This window comes from Lycium barbarum, chromosome 12 (genome assembly GCF_019175385.1).
Source record: "Lycium barbarum isolate Lr01 chromosome 12, ASM1917538v2, whole genome shotgun sequence".
Lineage (NCBI taxonomy): Eukaryota > Viridiplantae > Streptophyta > Magnoliopsida > Solanales > Solanaceae > Lycium > Lycium barbarum.
The window spans coordinates 80,235,685-80,255,876 of record NC_083348.1 but is presented as its reverse complement, the minus strand read 5'-3'; the positions used below and the strand labels follow the sequence as shown (position 1 = coordinate 80,255,876).

General features: G+C 35.0%; 2 protein-coding genes across 6 annotated transcripts; both read right to left on the bottom strand.

The window, feature by feature from the left end:
• Window positions 1-51: 51 nt before the first annotated feature.
• Window positions 52-2,329, bottom strand: LOC132622549 (pentatricopeptide repeat-containing protein At4g18840). The gene has a single exon (XM_060337156.1). It carries the CDS (start codon window positions 2,155-2,157, stop codon window positions 568-570), a length of 1,590 nt encoding a protein of 529 aa, XP_060193139.1. The 5' UTR covers window positions 2,158-2,329; the 3' UTR covers window positions 52-567.
• Window positions 2,330-5,217: 2,888 nt separating this feature from the next.
• On the bottom strand, window positions 5,218-10,840 carry LOC132622551 (heat stress transcription factor A-4a-like). Of its 5 annotated transcripts, none has more exons than XM_060337160.1 (3): window positions 9,141-10,840; window positions 8,021-9,035; window positions 5,218-5,559 (listed from the first exon to the last, which is right to left on the bottom strand). In XM_060337160.1, exons 1-2 carry the CDS (start codon window positions 9,354-9,356, stop codon window positions 8,025-8,027), a joined length of 1,227 nt encoding a protein of 408 aa, XP_060193143.1. In that variant the 5' UTR covers window positions 9,357-10,840; the 3' UTR covers window positions 5,218-5,559; window positions 8,021-8,024. The 5 variants fall into 5 exon arrangements, with proteins under 5 accessions (XP_060193143.1, XP_060193145.1, XP_060193142.1 ...); XM_060337162.1 differs by having other exon boundaries at window positions 5,218-5,555; XM_060337159.1 differs by lacking the exon at window positions 5,218-5,559 and having other exon boundaries at window positions 7,809-9,035; window positions 9,141-10,182; window positions 10,383-10,840.
• Between the last annotated feature and the right edge of the window lie 9,352 nt (window positions 10,841-20,192).

The following is a 20,192-nucleotide window of genomic DNA, read 5'->3' as shown; positions in this document are numbered from 1 at the left end:
AGATGGATACCAATGCATTAACTAATGGATAAGAAACTTACAAAAAAAAAGTACCTGAATGATAAGAATTGCAGTGTAAATTATGAGCAGGAAAATTCTTGCAAAGGAATAATAAATTTAGTTCCGAGATTACAACACAGATTTTATTGCTGCTTCTAGGCTCTAGCACAAGTTTAGGATAGGTGCTTGTTATAGTTTACAACAAACTGTTTGCTTCTCTTATCAAGAGAGCTATTTCTATCAACATGAGCAACAGTTTTGGTCTGCATAAAGAAGACAAACTCCACCCATTTCAACAGTTTGCATCATATATGATTCCTAAGGTCTTGCTACAACTCAAGTAAGTCTACATACCATAATTTCCATCTGGCAGCCAGAAAAATACAAGAGTTTTAAGGGAATCAGTTGCAGGCTGTAGTAGAAGCAGGCCAGCAAAATAGTACCACAGTAATAACAAGCACTTGTGACAAATGGAAAATTCAGCTTCCTCTGAAGCCTAGATGCAGTGCATGTAGAGCCATTACTAATTTACATTGTTGGCCTTGTACAAGAAGTCTTTTGTCCTTGTTACAGTATTATGCCTTCACCAGCCAAGAACTCGTGAACAACTCCATCTACTTCAATCATGCTACAACCAGGCTCTTTAGTTACCCCTTCACTCCTCATCTTTCTCCGCACTTCCCTAACATCATCCCATCTCCCCATAGATGCAAGGACATTTGCTAGTTGAACATAACCAGCACTGTCTCGAGGATCAAGCTCTAAAAGTTTGGTAGCGATGCGTTCTGCCAATTCTACATTATTGTGGCTTCTGGAAGCACCCAAGAGGGACTCCCAGATAGCGTGAGCTTCTTTCACCGGCAATTTGCTTAAGAGTTCTTCAGCCTCCTCTAATAATCCAAACCGCCCAAGCAAATCAACCATACAACCATAATGCACGAGCGTAGGCTGAATTTTATACTCATTAATCATGAGATCAAACATCCTGCGGCCCTCATTTAATAAGCCCCCTTGACTGCAAGTAGACAAAACGCTTACAAAAGTGACCTCATTGGGCTTGATACCATCAGCAAGAAGCTCATCGAAAGTCTTTAATGCATCATCCAAATACCCATGGTTGCTTAACCCTGCAATCATTGCATTCCAAGTACTAATATCTTTTATCAAAGTACCATTAAACACCTCCAAACCTTTCTCAATACATCCACATTTGCAATACATATCCACAAGAGCGGTAGCGAGAAAATCATGAACCTCAATCCCATTCCTCTCGATAAACGCATGAACCCACTTTCCCTGACTTAGAGATCCAACACCAGCACAAGCCGACAACACATTCACAAGCGTACAATCATCAGGCTTCACTTTAGCTCTCAACATATCCTCAAAAAGAGACAAAACTTCCTCAAATTTATCAGCCTTAGTATACCCAGTAATCATAACATTCCAAGAAACAACATCTTTCACCAACATCTCATCAAACACCTTCCTTGCTTCATCCACCAACCCAACATTCACATACCCAGAAACCATAAAGTTCCAAGATTCCACATTTCTCACAGGCATTTCATCGAACAACTCTCGTGCCAATTCAAACAAACCCCTTTCAACATACACACTCAGCAACGCATTCCACGCTATAGCATCATCTTCAACCAAACAATCAATCATACCACGCGAAACACCAAAACACCCACATTTCGCATACATATGAATCAATGTATTATACACATACACATCTTCCTCAAGTCCAACTTTTTTCACCAACCCATGAACTTGTTCACCTTGTTTAACATTTCCCATAGTAACACAAGCTTTTACAATGAATGTAAAAGTGTACTTATCGGGGAAAACTTTATTTACAGAGTTTAGCATTTTTAGAAATATAATAAGTGCTAGTTGTGGAAAGGGGCTATTGGAGTAAGCACGAATTATAGTGTTGTAGATATATGAGTTGGGTTCTTCAATGTGAGTGAAAACAGAGAGTGCATATGAAAGGGTATCAGGTGAAGAAATGGGAAGAATAGTGGCTTTAGTTAAAAGGCGGCTAGCAGCAAAAGAGTTGCGGAAATGGCCAGTTTTGAGCATGAAAGCGTGAGCTTGGTGGAGTTGGGACATGGAAGTGGCTATTTCTATAAAGGAGAGGATTGATGCCATTGACAATGTATTTTGGTGCTAATTGTTAGGAGCCGTATGTGTTTGATGGAGCGTACACATTTTGCCTGTCATATTTTCTGATTTTTAGACTTTTATATATCTGACTCTAGTTTTATTCTCCATAATCCTAATACAGTAATATTTTTGTGCTTTTGCTATTGTATTCGTACACTTGGAGCCCATTTGAATTGGCTTATTTTAAGTGTTTTTAAGCCATTTTATAGTGTTTGGATAAAGTAAAAACGTGTTTTTAAGTATTTATTTTTAAGTTAAAATAACTAAAATAAGTCAAAAGCTACAATTCCTAACTTATGGCTTATGCTTAGAATAAGCTCATCCAAACAGGCTCTTGGTCTAGTAAACTTCGACAAATAGTTGGTACTAATAACTTAGGTAGCATCTAATAGCTCAAATAGAAAACTCAAAAAAAATTGGATCAGGTGTGCTTGGAAATGATCACTGGGCCAGACAAATTTGGCTTGAGAGACCGACTATATTGGCAGTCTGAAATTAGAAGAATTCGCGAATTGTTCAACTTTTCATTTTTTTTTTTTATTTTATTTTTTTTGGTGATGGGTGTTTCGTTGGGGTGACGACGATGAAATTACAAGAATTCGTGATTGAATCCTGCTTTCCAAAACCCCAACAAGCTCTGAATTTTCTAAATTTGCTTTCTGGCCTGACAAAATTTTGACCAAGATTGAATTGCACAACTTCAGAGATGTAGCTTCTAACAGGAAGAAAAGACAGTGATCTTAAACAAAGACCAGTCTCTAGAAGGAGCCCCACATTTGAAAATAGCAGCCCCCGCAACTTGGTCTTATAACCTATGCTATTTGGTGCACAAAAGTGTTCCACTATGAAAAAAGTGACAAGTTAACTGATAAATATACCAAGCTGCCTTTAGCACCACAGGAATCCCAGACACTTTCAATTTTAGAGCATAAGAAACTTGGTGCAGCTAACTAATGCATAAACCTATTGAGAGACCTTCTCATTGATCAAGGTGGATTTTGCAATGAGGTCCAGACAAAAATGAACAATCTACATAGCCAAGGAAGCAAAGAGCTAGCGATACATCACACACCTAGATCAGGCACTAAAATTTCAAGTAAATGAGGACGAACCTGACAAAAAAATGACATACATTAAGATAATCAATCACCATTGTTTTTTTTTTTTTTTTCCTTTTAAAAAAAGATTGTGAGAAATCAACATCTCACTAATAAGTTTCAGATTACAATACCATAGCATCAAAGGTAGAATTTCTAATGAATATTACAGAACACTGCAATTTTGGGGACAATTAAGAGGCCTCTTGACAGAAGTGTTAAATATGCAATCTAGTTGGAAAAAAACAAAGATGACTTTCAGCTACATAGCAAAAAGAAACCTCTGCAAATCCCTTTTACTCTATTACTCGTCGATGCCTTCAGACAAAGAACCACCACTTTAGGATGTCAGGGTCAAAGAAAAGGAGCAGCAGCAACAGATTTAACATTTCTTAAAATGAAAAGAAAAAGGGGCTTTGGCATTATAGCCTGCTACACACCAACATAACATAGAGGTATCCTTTTTGGCCCCAAGGCATCCTTGGGGCTTGGCCACATTTCAGGAAAGGAAGTTCAGCTTTAAAGATCGTCCAGAGCATGGCAGTCTCCCACATTTCCATGATTAAAATTTAGCAAGTAGAAATCATAAAACATTTTCAGATTAGAAGAAAAGAAACTACCATCTACTTGTCAAAAAAAATAAAATTGTACCATCTAAAAACACTCTATTACATTCTCAACTCTACATTTAGCTCATCACACTGTTATTGGAGCAAAGTCTCTATGCAGATTCAACAGATTTGGTATCTGCTCAAGCTAAACCGAGATTAAGAGGACTAAGAGGCAATCATACATATCTGTCTTAGACCTAGAAATCACGGTTAAGCAATTTACATCAACCATAACAACAATCCGAGGTAAATGAAGCTCGTATTGATGCCTTTGCCTCTGAGTCATAGCTCATATTAGCTTCATCAGGAAAAGCTGATTCCAAGGCTCTATATACCTTTCCACAACTTTAGATAAGCCACTAGCACCCTTTCCCCATAAAGTTTTATGCAGCACGTTAGCCACAAAGCACTTCTTAGCATCGCGATTTGCAATCTTGACAGCTGTTTTATCCTCCAGTGTTCCACTAAACCTACGGATCACATACACAAGCCCATTCTACAAATACCTTTGATCACACCGACCAGGATTGGAACTCGTTATTTTATAGGCTAGTTTAGGTCTTAAAAGTTTCTAACTTGTCAAAGGTGCAGACATCGTAACAAACACATACAAGTGAGAAGCTGTAGCTGGCCACGGTGGTCGATAAGGCTCACTCTGACAGAATATTAAGATGCAATGTATATTTACAGAGGCTTCTACTAGTTCAAAAAGTAATGCAGTGAAGAAGTTTATCAGTTTCTTCCTCCCAGGACATAATTTGAGCTATTGAATAGATTTGCAGCAACATCACCCTCTTTGGTTCTCGAAAAGAGGTGTAGAGCAAAGATCCAGCAATGATCTACAAGTCAGAGTTGTAATGTTGCATTCAGGGAGGAAATTTGCCTAACCTATTACTAAGGCATTTCATGAATAAATGCAAAGTGGAACACCAGGTATATTAATCTGAAACAGAGGATTTTCAGGTTGAAGAAATGGAACTGGTTCACATTGCAAAGTTTACAAGCTAAAGCATGATAGGGTGTAGAGACCTAATAATTACATTAGAGATCTATCTATCCAGACGAGATATAAGCGTAGAGATCTGACTTCAAGATTTCTGTTATTCACTCCTAACCTTCTAGTCTACGACTCTAATAACGACAGTTAGTCACTATTGAAACTTCCGCGGACAAGAAAGAAGCTTTTAAGTTAGTAGAATGTTGGATGCAACTAGTTAGTAGAATGTTGGATGCAACTAGTTTTGCCCCTTTGACAACTTCCCTGATAGAGAAATGGAGTGCTTTTAAGATGTAACAATCAGCGGATAATAAAAGGAAACGGAAAAACCACACAAAGGTGAAAAAGAAGAAACCACATTCTTGCTTTCACTTGGTTTCATGAAAAATTTGTAAGCAAATTATGGATGAAATGACTTCATCCCAGCCAAGAATACCTGAGTCCGAGAGGAAACAATTCTATGTTATTCTGTTTAGTTGAAGCAAATATTCCCCTGTAAATGATGTGATTTCCCTTGTAGATTTCATTAGCTCCCTCTCAATTGCTTAACAGCTTTGAGTTTTTGCTATAGGTTTTGACTCCCAGATCTCATTTGTTTTTTTTTGCAATTCCGGAGTTATCATCTATTTTCTTTGTAACTCTCTTGCGTCTTCTTGATGTGCCTTTTCAATACAACCTCTTACTTCATCAAAAAAAAAAAAAAAAAAAAAAAAAAAACAATTCTATGTTATTTTGCCTGTTACCTCTTCTTATTCCAAAAAAAAAAAGAAAATAGCTGAACACCAAGCCAAATAGGTAGGCTCTCTTAAACTTTCTTCCAGAATCTGAAATGAAACAAGAAACTGAAAAGATTTGAATTCCTTATGAATTATGCAAACCTCATCTTTCTCCCATGATGAATATTGACATTAAAACAACATAATGCTAATTCAGGTTTTGTATCTGATATTCTGTCTTTAAATAGGAGTAACAACTTTCAAAGCTCTCCCCAGTGATGACATTTACTTGAGCTGCTTTTAGTAGTTTATGGTTAGAATCTCATGTCAACCTCAGCCGTTGAACTACTAAACAAAAGGTAAAAGGAACAGCTTCCAACAGAAAATAAAGGCTAATAAGAGAAAATAGTGCATTTGCTAAATAAAGAGTCATGTCCACTCGCCAGTACAGTGGATATCTGAAATCTCTTTTAATCAAAGTTCAAAGCAAAACCACAAATAAAGAGCACTAACACATACAGGGAAGAAAACGCTAACCAGACTTCACAATTTTACCACAAACCATCTTACTGGTGAGGTATCTAATATCCACCCCTTAGACTGAATTTATAATTTTTTAAAATTTCCTTCTTCTAGATATTCATATTTCTTTCTTCTTGCCTTTTGCACGAAGGAGCTACAATAGAAAATTTCTGTGTTTAAGTTTGGAGAGAGAACTGATGAGGAAAATGAAGATATTGATTTATTTATATCTCAATCAGTCAGAAATAAAATAAACATAAATCTCATTTTAGAGATGAAATTTTATCTAGTCTTTTATTTTCCAGTACAGGTAGAGTTCTATTACTTTCAAAGTGTTCTAATTTGTTCAAATTCAATACTTTGTATCACATAAATAGGACCTTCGTGTATTTTTGTTTAACAGACTTGAATAATATTTGACGTATTGATTGGTTGTAATCCCTACCAACTGAAAGAGTCAATACAATTCAGAAGGTGTCAAAAGGATTCACATCTTACACCAGAAAGCCAAAAACTGTAACCAATTGCGTCTTACACGATGAAATGCAACTGCTTCTCCTTCAAAACAACTGGAGTTCATTTCCTTCCATATACTCCAAAACTGGCACTGATGTATGGCGTTCCATGTTGCCTTAAGACTCTTCTTTATCTTCTGATATCTCCAATTTTTAATTATGTCTTACAGATTGCTTGGCATCACCCAATTATATATAAAAATTTATTGGTAAATAAGCCGCAGGTTTCCAGGATATAGAACAATGCATATTTCAATGCTCTGAACTTTCCACTGTCTCTTCACACAGGAAACATCTGCTGCTACACATACTCTTTTTCTGTCTTTATATCCTCTTCACTCTCTCTTCACCCTTTTCTCATTTCTTCCCCTTCCCTTTCCCTCTTGTCCTCTCTGGTACTACATCAAAAGCGAATATGTTCTATTTGTCTTCTAAAGTTTTGTGTTCACTGCTAGGGGTAGTAGGAAAATTCTAATAAGATGATGAGGAAGACAAAGTACTATGTCTTTCCTTCACCATATTGCTTCTTCGATTTCGCTTTGCTCTTGTTGTGCTTCAGACACAACAGAATTTCTATACTCTGAAGTGACCCTCTTACAACAATATGTACGCATAGAAAAGTGCAGGGGGGTAAATTAAAGGGAAGAAAGAGGAGTGTGTATTTGACTATTTTCTACACAATTGTGCTCCACTGTTCAAAACCAAATTGTAATCTAACCTTGTTTATGTATCTAAAATAGCATTTGTTGTCTTTTCCAAACAGCAGCATATGTTCCTGTTTCCAGGAGAAACTGCTAGAAGTTCAACCATAATTGTATAACCAAGTGCCTTTGAGGATAGAAACAAAACTCTTTAACATCTCTACACATAATTACAACTTAAGAGCATACTATTATCACGAAAATGGCAAACCAGAAGCCTGGATTTCAGTAATATTGTGATTTAGAGTGCATATGCATTCCATGACATAGGACAATTGGAGAATAAATTGTGTAGATCGAATAATTTCAGAGTAGCTTAAAATAAAGTAAAATTTAGGTATAAGAAAGACTGCATCTTACAAGATAACCAACTAAAATCAATTAAGCGCAGAAGACTGCAAACATGTGGAGATTTTAAATCAAATAATACTAAGAGAAATTATTGTATACAAATGGAAGTACAACGAGCAAGGTTAATAAGAGAAAAAACAACAAAAAACATGGAATTCATGCAATTGAATTTTCAGAACCTCGAAATTTCCCTCATATTATGCAATGCACAGTGAGAACAAAATCAATTTATACATCGACACGTATATCTACCCCCCTGATAAAAACTACTAGTACACTAGATATACAACAAGCCAGAAGGGCAACACCGCGAATAAAGCATTTATCATATAACCTACCAAATTAAGTTTTCTCTGCTGGAGTAAGATGTCCCAACTGTTCTGCCAGGCTATTTACACTCTTCACGTTCCACCAATATTTTCCACTGTCAACTGGTTTGCTTTCATTCTTTTTGCTACCAATGTCTTTCCTTTCCGATTGTACTTCAGATGCATCAACTGAACCAGGATTCTCAGTTAAGAACTGCTCCCAAAATACATCATTAACCCCTGTTGGGACATGAGTAGCTGTCCCTGCTACTGCTTCTTGATCTTCTGATCCCGCAACCTCAAGAGTAATGTTTGCATTAGGCTCAGAATTCATGTCAATTCCAGAAGCCTTATGCCCAATATCAAGATCTAGTTGTGCGTAAGATATAGCAGGACTATCTGCACAACTTGTAGATTCATCCAACTCCACTGAACAATTCTGTTTTATCCCAGCTTGATCAACATCTTGTAGCACATCCTCCCAAAATGTCAAAGAAGATTCCAACTGATCTAATAGTTCTGCGTTCATTGTCAGAAGAGAGGACGGGTTCATATTCTCTAGAGCCAAAGCCCTAGATGAAATCCCTCGCGTATCTTCCAGGTCACTGTCATTATAGAAGCCGCTGTTTCCCGGCAACCTTCTTTTTCTGTCATTCACTTGAACTTGTGGCATGTGACTCAAATCCGGTACTGGTTTATCTAAGGTTCGAGCTAAAGCAGAGAGCATGGTCTTGTGACGATGTTCCACGTGTTGAATATGTTCAGTCAAAACCTGCATTTGCAATTCAAGTCCTTGGTGATCCTGCTTATGTCTTTGTAGGTCAAAGTGAAGTGATTCATTCTTATGCTTCAGCTTTTGAATATCTTCTTTGTACCCTTGTCTTTCTGATTCAGATAATGGTGACGACAGGCCATGAAGATTCTGTGCAGAATGACTGTGAACAGGTTTACGTCTATGGATATTCTTCAAAAGGTGCGGCTGACCTCTAACAAAATTATCTTCATTTGCAAATTCCCATTTTTCGGGGTCAATTTTCCTGAATCCCTGGTGCACAAAAGAAACCAAAGGCATGTGAATACTAACAAATAAGATGAAAATGACAGAAACAAAATATCACTTCAAAAGTGCGAGGGGAACTAACTCACTTACATAAGTATTTAGCTGTCTGATAAAGCTCGAAAAGTTATTGTGCTTGAAGTATCTAGGCAACAAATCCCTTGCAAAATCCGGAGGATTCCACACAATGAAGCTTTTATTACTCGAACTCCAGGAGACAATGGCATCACAGGAGGGGTCTTCCACCATTTCATATGTCTTTGTAAGAAAAGGAGGCAGTGCATTCGTGCTGCACGTAGCTTCATCCATGATAGGTTTAAACGAAAATCACAACCCCTAAACTAAAATGACGAAAAAAGCATCTACTGAGAACAAAACTTCTTATTATCACACTCCAGAACACACAAACAACTAGTAAGGCTCGTGAGGAGCTCGATCTCCTTGCAATACAATCAAATTGTAGCAACTCTCACCTGATTACACAAACAACAACAACAACAACCACCCAGACAAGTGGGGTCTGGGGAGGGTAGAGTGTACACAGGCCTTACACAAACAGAGAGGTTGTTTCGGATAGACCCACTCAAAGAAAGGTGAAAAAGAAACCTGATTACACAAACATCTCGCAATTTCAGATCTCCATCAATTTACAAGCACATGCTTGTTTCCAGAACCCCCACACTCCAGACTACTTGCTCAATTGTGAAAGGAGATTCTTATCTTATATATCTGACAAGATTCAAGTTTGCCAAGATATTCAACATTCCAGAAGATCTTCCTCCCTATAGTCAACTAAAAGAAACTTCAAGGAACAATTAATAAAAGTAGAAAAAAAAATAAAAAACTTCTCACACATTCCAGAAACTATTAGCCCCAAACTAATAATACCCGAAACTCCTTATGTCAACCGCAATCTTGACAAGTCAACTTCACAATTTCAAGAAATTCTACACCTTTTGACACCCTGTAACCAACCAAAGCAACAGCTTTGCAATCATTTCCAGAAACCCAAAATTTTCCAAAGCTCAAAAACTGGAAAAATAGCATTATCTTCCAAAAAAATAAGCCCTTTTTCCAAATATTATGTTTGTACCCCAAAATCACAATCAAAGGTCAATTTTTTCCTGCATTCACACTAAACAACAGTCAAAATTAGACAGTAAGAAAAGTCAAAAAACCCAACAGATAAATTTCCAAAAACATTACATCAAAGTCGTTACAAAAAAGTCACGAGTGTCCCAAATTTCAAGCAAAAGCAACAGAGACCAACAAGAATTATAAAAATAATCACATAAACAAAACAAAATCTTGCTCATAAAGTGTTTGATGTTTTACCTGAGAGAGGAAACAACTCGCTAAAAACAATTTGATGCCCAGAAAAAAAGTAGTAGAAGAAAATTGTTTAGGCTGCTTTGTCTTCCTTCTAATAATGATGAAATAGTTGGTTGGTTCGTTTGTACCTTCAGGATTTGGTTATGTTTATTGGGATCTGTGAGGAATTTACAGGTAAATTGAAATTTGTGCAATTTTTCTAGGGTTTCGTGAAACATTAATGATCACGCAATAAATAATCAAAACTCCTAATTTACTCAAGGTTCACTAGACTTAATTTTTAACAATATTTTATGATGAACAAATAATTTAATCAACATTTGTTTTTTGCAGAAAGAAGAATAATTTGGTAGAGATTAAAAATTTATAATTATTGCGGTAAAAATTATTGTAAATTATTTTGGTTCTTGGTTGATCGAGCGGCGTCGTTGGAATGTCGTGAATGGCTTGGTGTTGAATTCGTTTCTTTGTTATACTCCTGTCTCCTTTTAATTAGCAAAAAAAAAAAAAAAACTCTATTAATGATATTTTTATATATATATATGTAATAATTTAATTTTAAACTTTTTGTTTCTTTGATATTCATAGAAATGTTACTATAATAATTTTATTACTACTTCCTCCGTCTCAATTGATATGACGTAGTTTAACTAGACACTTCCTTAAAGAAATAAAGATTTTATTTTTGAATCTTGTGATCTAAAATAAATTAAATATATAATTATAGATTATCTCATTAAGTATAGAAGATAAAATATTAAATTAAATTATTATTTAATAAAAAACGTGTCATTTTTTTTATGACCGACTAAAAAAAGGATTATTATATAAATTGAAATAGACGGGCATAAAATTTGTGTTCTTTTCTTGGGGACGAAGGTAATGAAACACATTATTTAGTGACGCCATTGCTTAGGTGAGCTAACTAGAATTTCTTGGGCCGACGAAACCGTGTGGGCATTATTTCAAAGCCCCTAATGATCACGCGGATTTATTTTTTTAACTAGTTATGGAACTCAAAATATAAAATATAATATTTTATTAAATAAGTATAACTTGTTATTCCTTCTGTCCCGATTTATGTAATACACATTTCTTTTTAGTCTGTACAAAAAAGAATGATACATTTCTATATTTAGAAATAATCTAACTTAAAACTTTTCCTTTTACTCTTAATGAAATGATTTACGGCTACACAAATATATATGACTTGTTTTAGGCCATAAGTTTCAAAAGTCCTTCTTTTCTTTCTCAAACTAGGTGCCTAATCAAACTATATCACATAAATTGAGACGGGGGGAGTACATTTTTCTACCGGATAACTAATTTAATGTATTTGCAGGTTAATAATATTTTATTAATAAGTTTTATAATTATTAAAGTTTCTTCATCACACAATTAGATGATTTTTAACGAAAACTTTATTTTATGAGGAACAAAGTTAAGTAGAAAAATTAGCAAATCTCAAAGGGACACAAGTGATTCGATATCCTAAGCTAAGATGATAAAATAGGATAATTACAACTTGCAAAAATTATATATCAAAAAATATTTTCATGTTTTTTTGAATTTGTAAGCGTGTGATTTTATTTATAGATAAAACTAAATCTGTTTTGATACTTATTAAATTATGCACTCATTATTTTGTGTTAAGGATTTATGCTGGTTAAATGTGATTTTTAACCTTAGTTTAGACTAAATAATTTCTAAAATTATACCTGAAAATCATTTTAGTACAATTTTTTTTAAACACATGAGCTCGGTAAAGTATAAATATAATGTAACAGAAATGCCTACATGTAAGTAAATACATTTTCAGAAATTCTCAAATTCAATGATGCAAGTATAAAGTAAAAGAAATACCTACATGTGAGAATCTACAACCAACGAACCAATCATAGGAGGAAAAAAAAGTTGGAGGATAATATGCAACAAATGAAAAAGGAAAAAGAAGAGAGCGATAAGAAGCAAGAATATCTTACGAAGAAATGATTGTTTTTTTAGGATAATAAATAAGATCAATAGAAGAAAGTGAAAGAAGAAATAAGGTATGTGTTCGACAGCTTTTAAAAAGTAGACCATAAGAATAAAAAGTAAAGTTGACGTGGGGATCTAGTAGCTCAGTTGGTTGGCTACATGAACTTTCACCTTGTTAGTGAGGATTCGAATCCCCATGTTGTAATCCCCTCCCGCATTTTCCCTTCCCCTACCCCTATGTAATAAAATAATTAAAAAACAAAAAAAAAGTAAAATTGACTTTAAAAAATAACATTAGGATCTAGAAGTAATTAATTGAAAATTTTAATATTAATTTGGAAATTTTTGTGAGGATTATAAAAGCCCTTGGTTCTCCCTTATATATACAGTAAAATTAGGAAACCCGCATTAAGCAAAGTCTCGTGTGATAATTTCAGATTGAGAAGATTGTTAACGAGGCGAATCTACTTCATGTTTCCTACGTGGGAAATCATTTATTGAACCAACTCAACCACTCTTACAGGTGCGGTGGCTTTTTTGCCCCCTAAATTACAAATAACTTTCTATGACAAGTACCAACGGATTAGAAATAAAAAATTAATAAGTCATTAATGTAAATATTAAATTATGCTGATAATATAAGAAAGAATTAAAGTATATAATCTACGTCTCTTTCTCGGTAAGTATGTTTGCAAAATGAAATAAGGAATTGTAAATCTCTTTCTTGTAATATGCAATGCGAAGATGAGAAGGTAAATAACTAAATATAAATTTCAAGTGATGTCTTAAAGGCTAAAGCCTAAAGGGTTGATGGTAATTTTCAACATGATGTGTAAATAAGTATGTATCATTTGGAATTTTGGATAGATTAAAAATATGAAAAAATCTTATTCATAATAAAATTAGACAAGTGAAGTATATATATGATGAGCTTAAGTTATCAAGCATCAATTTTAACTATGACTCGAACAAAGGAAGTATATGATGAGTGAAGTTAGCAGTTATTGAATTAAATAAGCAAATTATTTTCTACGAAGAAATTTCTTTTTGCCTATGCCCTATATTTTTTTTCTAAATATTCCATGGTTTAGTTATAAATCATCGAGACGAAGATATATAAATAGTTATGATCAAACACAAAAGTGTGCACATACAAAACGGCTTCTAGATGATTACCATTTTCTTTTTCCAATTAATAACTTGTTATAAGTCGCGACTCTACTTTCTTTGTAGAGAAAACTTTTTGTTATTTATTTAATTTCTGAAAAGCTAAACGTGATTTTATTGATTAAGAGACCCTTGAATTTTGCAAATTTTGTGGTAATTTAACGTTTTGGGACTCAAGGACTGCCCTTTTGGCAGTGAATATTTCAGGAAAATTTCCATTTTTAACACTTCATATTCGTCTTATTGAATGGGGGAAAAAAGAAAAGGAAACCAAATAAAAAAGGAAAAGCTTATTTGAAAAAGCTCTGGAGCCAATTCATTTCACAAGCAATCAGTCATTAAAGTATTTGCGGCATATTTCTGAATTTTTAAATAGATTTTGATTATTTTATGTGAATTCTTGTGATTTATGTATAAATCTATCTAAAATTAAAAGTGAAACTCAGAAATGTAGAATCAAGAAATAAGATACCCTTTTGGTGAATGACAAAATCTAGAAGCTTGGATGAAAAGTTAGTTCAGACGTCGTTTTACCATATCTATCAGAGGAAGATAATTAAAGTGGGTGAACATTAAATTAAAACGTATTTAAGTCATGCACATTTACTATATGAAAAATTTTACACTATCCAAGCAATTTAATTATATTAAGTTACTTGCCATTTTCTAGATTACCAATCAGTAATTATTATGAAAAGTCAAATATTTTACTTTTTCAATGACTTAATTGTGTAAATATATTAATTTTACTCTAGCAGTGAGTAGAATTGGAGCTTCATCAATTAATTGTGAAAACTTCATAGTGACATCCATGTTAATTTTCTTGGGAAAAAACGACATCTTAACAACTTTAGTGACATACATGCTTATCAAGAATTTTAAGCCAACATCGAGCTGATTATCATCTATATTAAAATAAATTACGAGGGCGGAAGACATCTAAAGGAATTGTTTTATGTTAAAAGCATCTTGTTAAAATCGAGACATGGACGAAAATTTAGAGACACAAGAAAAATAGAAAAATTCTTTCTACCTTTCACTTATCATAAGGACCTCCTTATATATAAGTAAGTTTCTCCTTGCCCTATTCTAATAAGGTAACCCTATTTTAAAAGAACTAAAAATTCAATTTTACCATAATTACAAATTTACCATAAATAACTATTACTATTATACTAGGATAGAGTTCCTACCGACTTAGGATTTACCGACGCACCGACGTGACCGGACAAATTGGTCGGTCTCATTCAGTCTCAATACACCCCTCAAGTTGGAGCATCAGGATCTCGAATGCACAACTTGCTAAGTAAATATTGATGCTGTGATTTGCCCAAAGCCTTTGTAAACACATCGGTCAATTGCTCACTAGTAGACACATGACTGGGAAGTATGATTCCAGACTGCAGCGCGTCCCGAACATAGTGACAGTCGACTTCAATGTGTTTAGTTCATTCATGAAACATTGGATATCGCGCAAAATACAATGTCGTTTGATTATTACAGTACATTTTCACCGGAGATTTATGTTCAACGCCCAAACTCTAAAAAATTTCCTTTAGGAACAAAGTTCAAGTCAACTCACAAACTATCATTACCATTGATCGATATTCCACCTTCACTGATGAGTGAGAGACAATGTGTTGCTTCTTGATTTTTCATGATACGAGTGAATTTTCGAGGGAGATAAACCAACCGGTAAGTATTTTTCGAGTCAACGGACATCCAGCCCGGTCTGAATCACACCATCCGTACAACTGGAGATCACAATCTCTAATCATCACAATGTCTTGCCCCGGGTTCTTCTTCAAGTAGCGTACCACCAGGAGAGCTGCTTTCCGGTGTGCTTCTTTTGGTTGCTGCATGAATGGGAACAGAACATGCACGCAATACGACAACTCAAGTCTCGTAAAATTGAGGTATATTATTCTACTGACCAGACGTCGGTACGGTTCTAGATCGCCCAATAACGCTTCTTTGGCCAGCGCCAAACCGTGATTTTGTGTTCCATGGGAGTATTGATTGGTTTAGCTCTAAGCTAACCAGACTCAGAGATTATATCCAAGGCATATTTTCGTTGACAGAGAAATAACCAGTTGGTCCACAGGCAACTTCAACTCCTAGAAAGTACTTCAGAGGGCCCAAATTCTTCGTGTGAAAACATGCATGTAGGTAGTCTTTGAATCGTTCAATGGCATTATGATCGTTGCCGGAGATAATCAAGTCATCCGCATAGACTAAGACGTTAAGTTCATACTCTTCGGTGTATCGTGAACAGAGAGTAGTCTAAGTACGACTGTTTGAAAACAGAGAGTAGTCTAAGTATGACTGTTTGAACCATATTTCATCAAAGCACTTGAGAGTTTTGTAAACCAATACCGTGAGGCTTGTTTCAAACCATACAAAAATTTCTGGAGCCAACATACTTGGTCCGTACCAGGTACACGAAATCCTGATGGCAATTTCATATAAACTTCCTTCATAAGGTCACCGTGCAAGAAGGTATTATGAACATCCATCTGATGGAACTCCCAATTACACGTACCCGCAACTGCCAGGAAGGTCCGAACGGCTACTACCTTAGCAATCGGAGCAACCATTTCATTGTAATAAATTCCTTCCTCCTGTTTATTTTCGAAAATAACCAACCCAGCTTTATATCGGTAGATTGTGCCGTCAGAGTTGCACCTGATCTTGTACACCCATCGACATCCGAGTGCTTTCTTATGCGGTGGCAATGTTTCTAATGTCCACGTTTCATTATCCTCCAATGCTTGGATCTCTTGCTGCATAGCCTTTCTCCGATGTTTCTTTTTTATGGCTTCCGAGAAGGTTTATGGCTCGGTTCCCGAGGTGATTGCTACCAAGAATCTTTGGCGTTGCAAGGAAAAATTAGCACAAGATATATAGTGAGCTAAAGGATAAAGCGCACCTGAGGGTTGTTGAGGACCGAACAGTCGCGTTGATAAACTTTCTTTCCAGAATGTTTCAGCGATGTAGTCGTGCAACCGAATCGATTCATGATTCCAACGTTTACCCTGACCAAATTGTTCCTCCGGTGGCATATCGTTGGCCCGGATATCTTTCGTCCGTGCTTCCTCTATATTTTCTCTATCTGAACTGCATATGTTAAGTCTAATTCTGGCTGTTCCGTGGGTATGTTATCTGGTGTCAGTACTTCATCCATCCGGATTTCGTCTGTTCCCACATTATCAGTCTGGTCTTCTTAGAAGTCGTGTTGGGTTTCTTCCTTTCTCCGTTTCGTTCGGGTTCACTTCTATGTTGTCGATTAAGTTACATGATCCTACAGCAAAGGGGAACTCAGTCTCAGAGAAGTTCACATCTCTTGAGACTAAATATTCTTCGTTTTCTAAGTCATACAATCTCTAACCCTTTTGTCTGTAGGGATATCCCAAGAAGACACACCTACGACTCCGACTTTTAATCTTGTCCCCCATTCTTCCCTTTGTCGGTACATAACATAGTGACCCTAGCACCTTTAAGTGGTCATAATGGGGTGCTTCCCCATACAAAAATTCATAGGGTGTTTTCCCATTCAAAATCGAATATGGTGTTCTATTGCCCTTCATATTTGTGGTCTTTAAATTTTGCCCCTCATATTTATGGTCTTTAAGTTTTGCCCTTCGTTTGGAAAGGTGGGAAAATACCTGAGGTTTTGGGTTCAAAACCCCGCTTAGGCATAAAATAAAAAAATAATTTCGCAAGGTAAGGTTGGGGGGCGTGTATGCTGGATCTGGCATACACTCCTTAAGGAAAAACTAAAGTTATGCCGGATCCGGCATAACTAAAAGTCTGTCCCATAAGGCAAAACTTTTTTTTAAGGCACAGTTTAGTTATGCCTTATGGGGCAGACTTATAGTTAAGGCATAACCAAAAGTATGCCCCATAAGGCAGAATTTTTTCTTAAGGCATAGACTTTGCCTTATAAGACAAACTTTTAGTTATGCCTTAAGGAAAAGTTCCGTCTTATAGGGCACACTTTTAGTTGAGGCATAACTAAAAATATGCCCCATAAGGCTAAACTTTTCCTTAAGGCATAACTAAAAGTTTGCCTTGAAAAGTAAATAAAATAAAATATATGCCTCAAGGCAAAGTCTGTCAAAGGAGGCAGAACAAAATTCAAACTCTGCCTTGCGATTTTTTTAAAATTTTTTTAATTGAGCGGGGGTTCGAACCCGGAACCCATAAATTTTAAGCTAAGGACAAAAATTAAAGACCTCCAATTTGAGGGGCAAAAGTTAAAGACCACCGCAAAAGAACGACAATTCTGCGAATTGCCCATGACAACATACATATGACGATAAGAATAAATAATGCGCAATGAATTATTAGAGTCAGTGGCGGAGCCATTCATGGCCAAGGGTGGTCACCTGCACACCCTTGGCTGGAAAATGGTACTAGTATATGGATTAGATATTATGATTAACTGGATATAAATTAAATTTTGAACACCCTTAAAATAATTGAGATAGATAGCTTAGAGGTAAAGAGAGTTCAATTTTACCTAAAAGTCACGGTTTAAAGCTTGCGTCAAACGCTGGTCATCTTCTTTCTTTAAAAGAAAACATACAAACAATGTCTGAAGTTACTTGGTTGATTTGTATTTGAACTTATTTTCTTCCATGTTCCGACTAAACTTATTTGTATTTGAGTTATGATTTGCATTTGGTTTATTCCTATGTTGGTTTCGAGTTACGTTGGACTCATTTGTTGAAGCTCCTTTAGTCTTTCTTCTTTCCTTCCTATTTCCCGGAAAAGAAGGAAATAGCAAGTTAGCAACCACTTATTTTGTTCTTTTTTTTTTAATTGCTTCTGTGAACATTTTAATTATCCAACTTTGTTCTCTTTCTTTATTTTATTTTTCAAAGAAAATCAATTAGTCGTTATCTCTCGCTTTGTAACATTCTCGGAATGCCCCTTGTTGTTCTCCACTTGTGGGATTACGTACATTGGGTATGTTGTTGTTTGTGGTTGCTGGCATTTGATACTGTAATTACCGTAAGAGTTTTCTAGCAATGAAATTTATCAAGAATAACTTACGAAATCAAATGGACCATAAATTTTTAGGCGGGTGTGCAGTGATGATGTTAAAAAGAAAATTGTTGCACTCATTCATCGGAAAAAAATTATATACTCGTCAACATTTGAACAACCTTACCAAAATTTCTGGCTCCACCACTGATTAGAGTTATTGGAAGTTGAAGGCAAAAATGATTGATGCCAGAGATGTAAATCTCTTGAATCAAAGATAACAAGATTATCAGGAAACTCAAGCTGCACAATGTAAGTTTCAAGATCATTTTGACCAGTAAAATGGCCAGCAAAAGGCTTTGATGAATGAAGCGATATGACTGCAAAAAAAGGTAGAAACGAATTTGAGATCTTTTTTTTTTTTTTTTTGACTATCCCATTGAGTAAGATGTGCATATATAGTGCTTTTTGATGAAGATCAATTCAATATGTCATTTGCACTAATTACGTCCCTTTGTATGGATGTTTCAAATTTGGATCAATTACATTACCTATTAAACTTGTTACCGTGTCAACACTCCATCCTTATATATACAGGGGCGGCTCAATAAATTTGATGGCCTAAAGCAAAATCTCGTTAAAAGGCTTTAAACTTTTTTAATTTAAAAAGTACATGTCAAATATATATTAATTTTATTTAGAGGTATTTTACAATTTCAGATGCAAAGTTGTTAATACTACAATATTGAATAGATTACTCCTTATAATTATTTTTCAAATAGTAATATAACAACTCATTTAATCTTGAGACATTGTCTAATGAACCCGTTTTTGAAATCAGTGTTTTAAAAGGCGGGGCGTTTTACATACGTCTCGACGAGGCGTAAGCCTCGAGGCATGGGGCGTAAGCCCCATGAGTATTTATTTTTAGTATTTCTTAAAATAATATAATTACAATAAATATTTTTAAATAGGTAAAATTACATAAAAAAAATAAAAGAAAACTGTAAATAAATGAAATATATATATATATATATATATATATATATGTATGTATGTATGTATATATGTATATGTGTGTGTGTGTGAGCGCGCGCGCGCGCTTGATCCTCACAAAAAAATGATCAAAGCAATCCGTTATACACCGCTTATAACTTGTAATTATATATAACATAATTTTACAAGTATAAACAATACAATGAAATAAAAGCTATTATGAAATGCAAAACAATTCTAACATTTTAACTTTCAAACACGGAAAAAAACACAATTTCTTAAAACACTATTACTATCATACTACTCATTTTATCTCCCTATAAGCAAATAATCAATAAAATTTATCAATATTACAATTAAAACACAACTTCTTCATGAACAAAAATAAAATTATATGATAATTCTGATACATAGGACTTATGACCAATGACAAGTGAAAATGTACAATTCCGCTATGTGTTTTTTGAAAAACATTAAGTGATATTCACCCTCACGACGTTCTCAAATAGTAAATATCCAATACTACGACTTGTTATATGAGTTACACCCAATCTTCTATTTCTATAGATGAAAAACTATTAAGTATCATTATTTTGTTAAACAATTATGAGGGTGAATGATTTTAATTAAGGAATTTAAAATATAATTTGTGTAAGAACTGTTAGGCGAGCCCTGGGCGTTGGG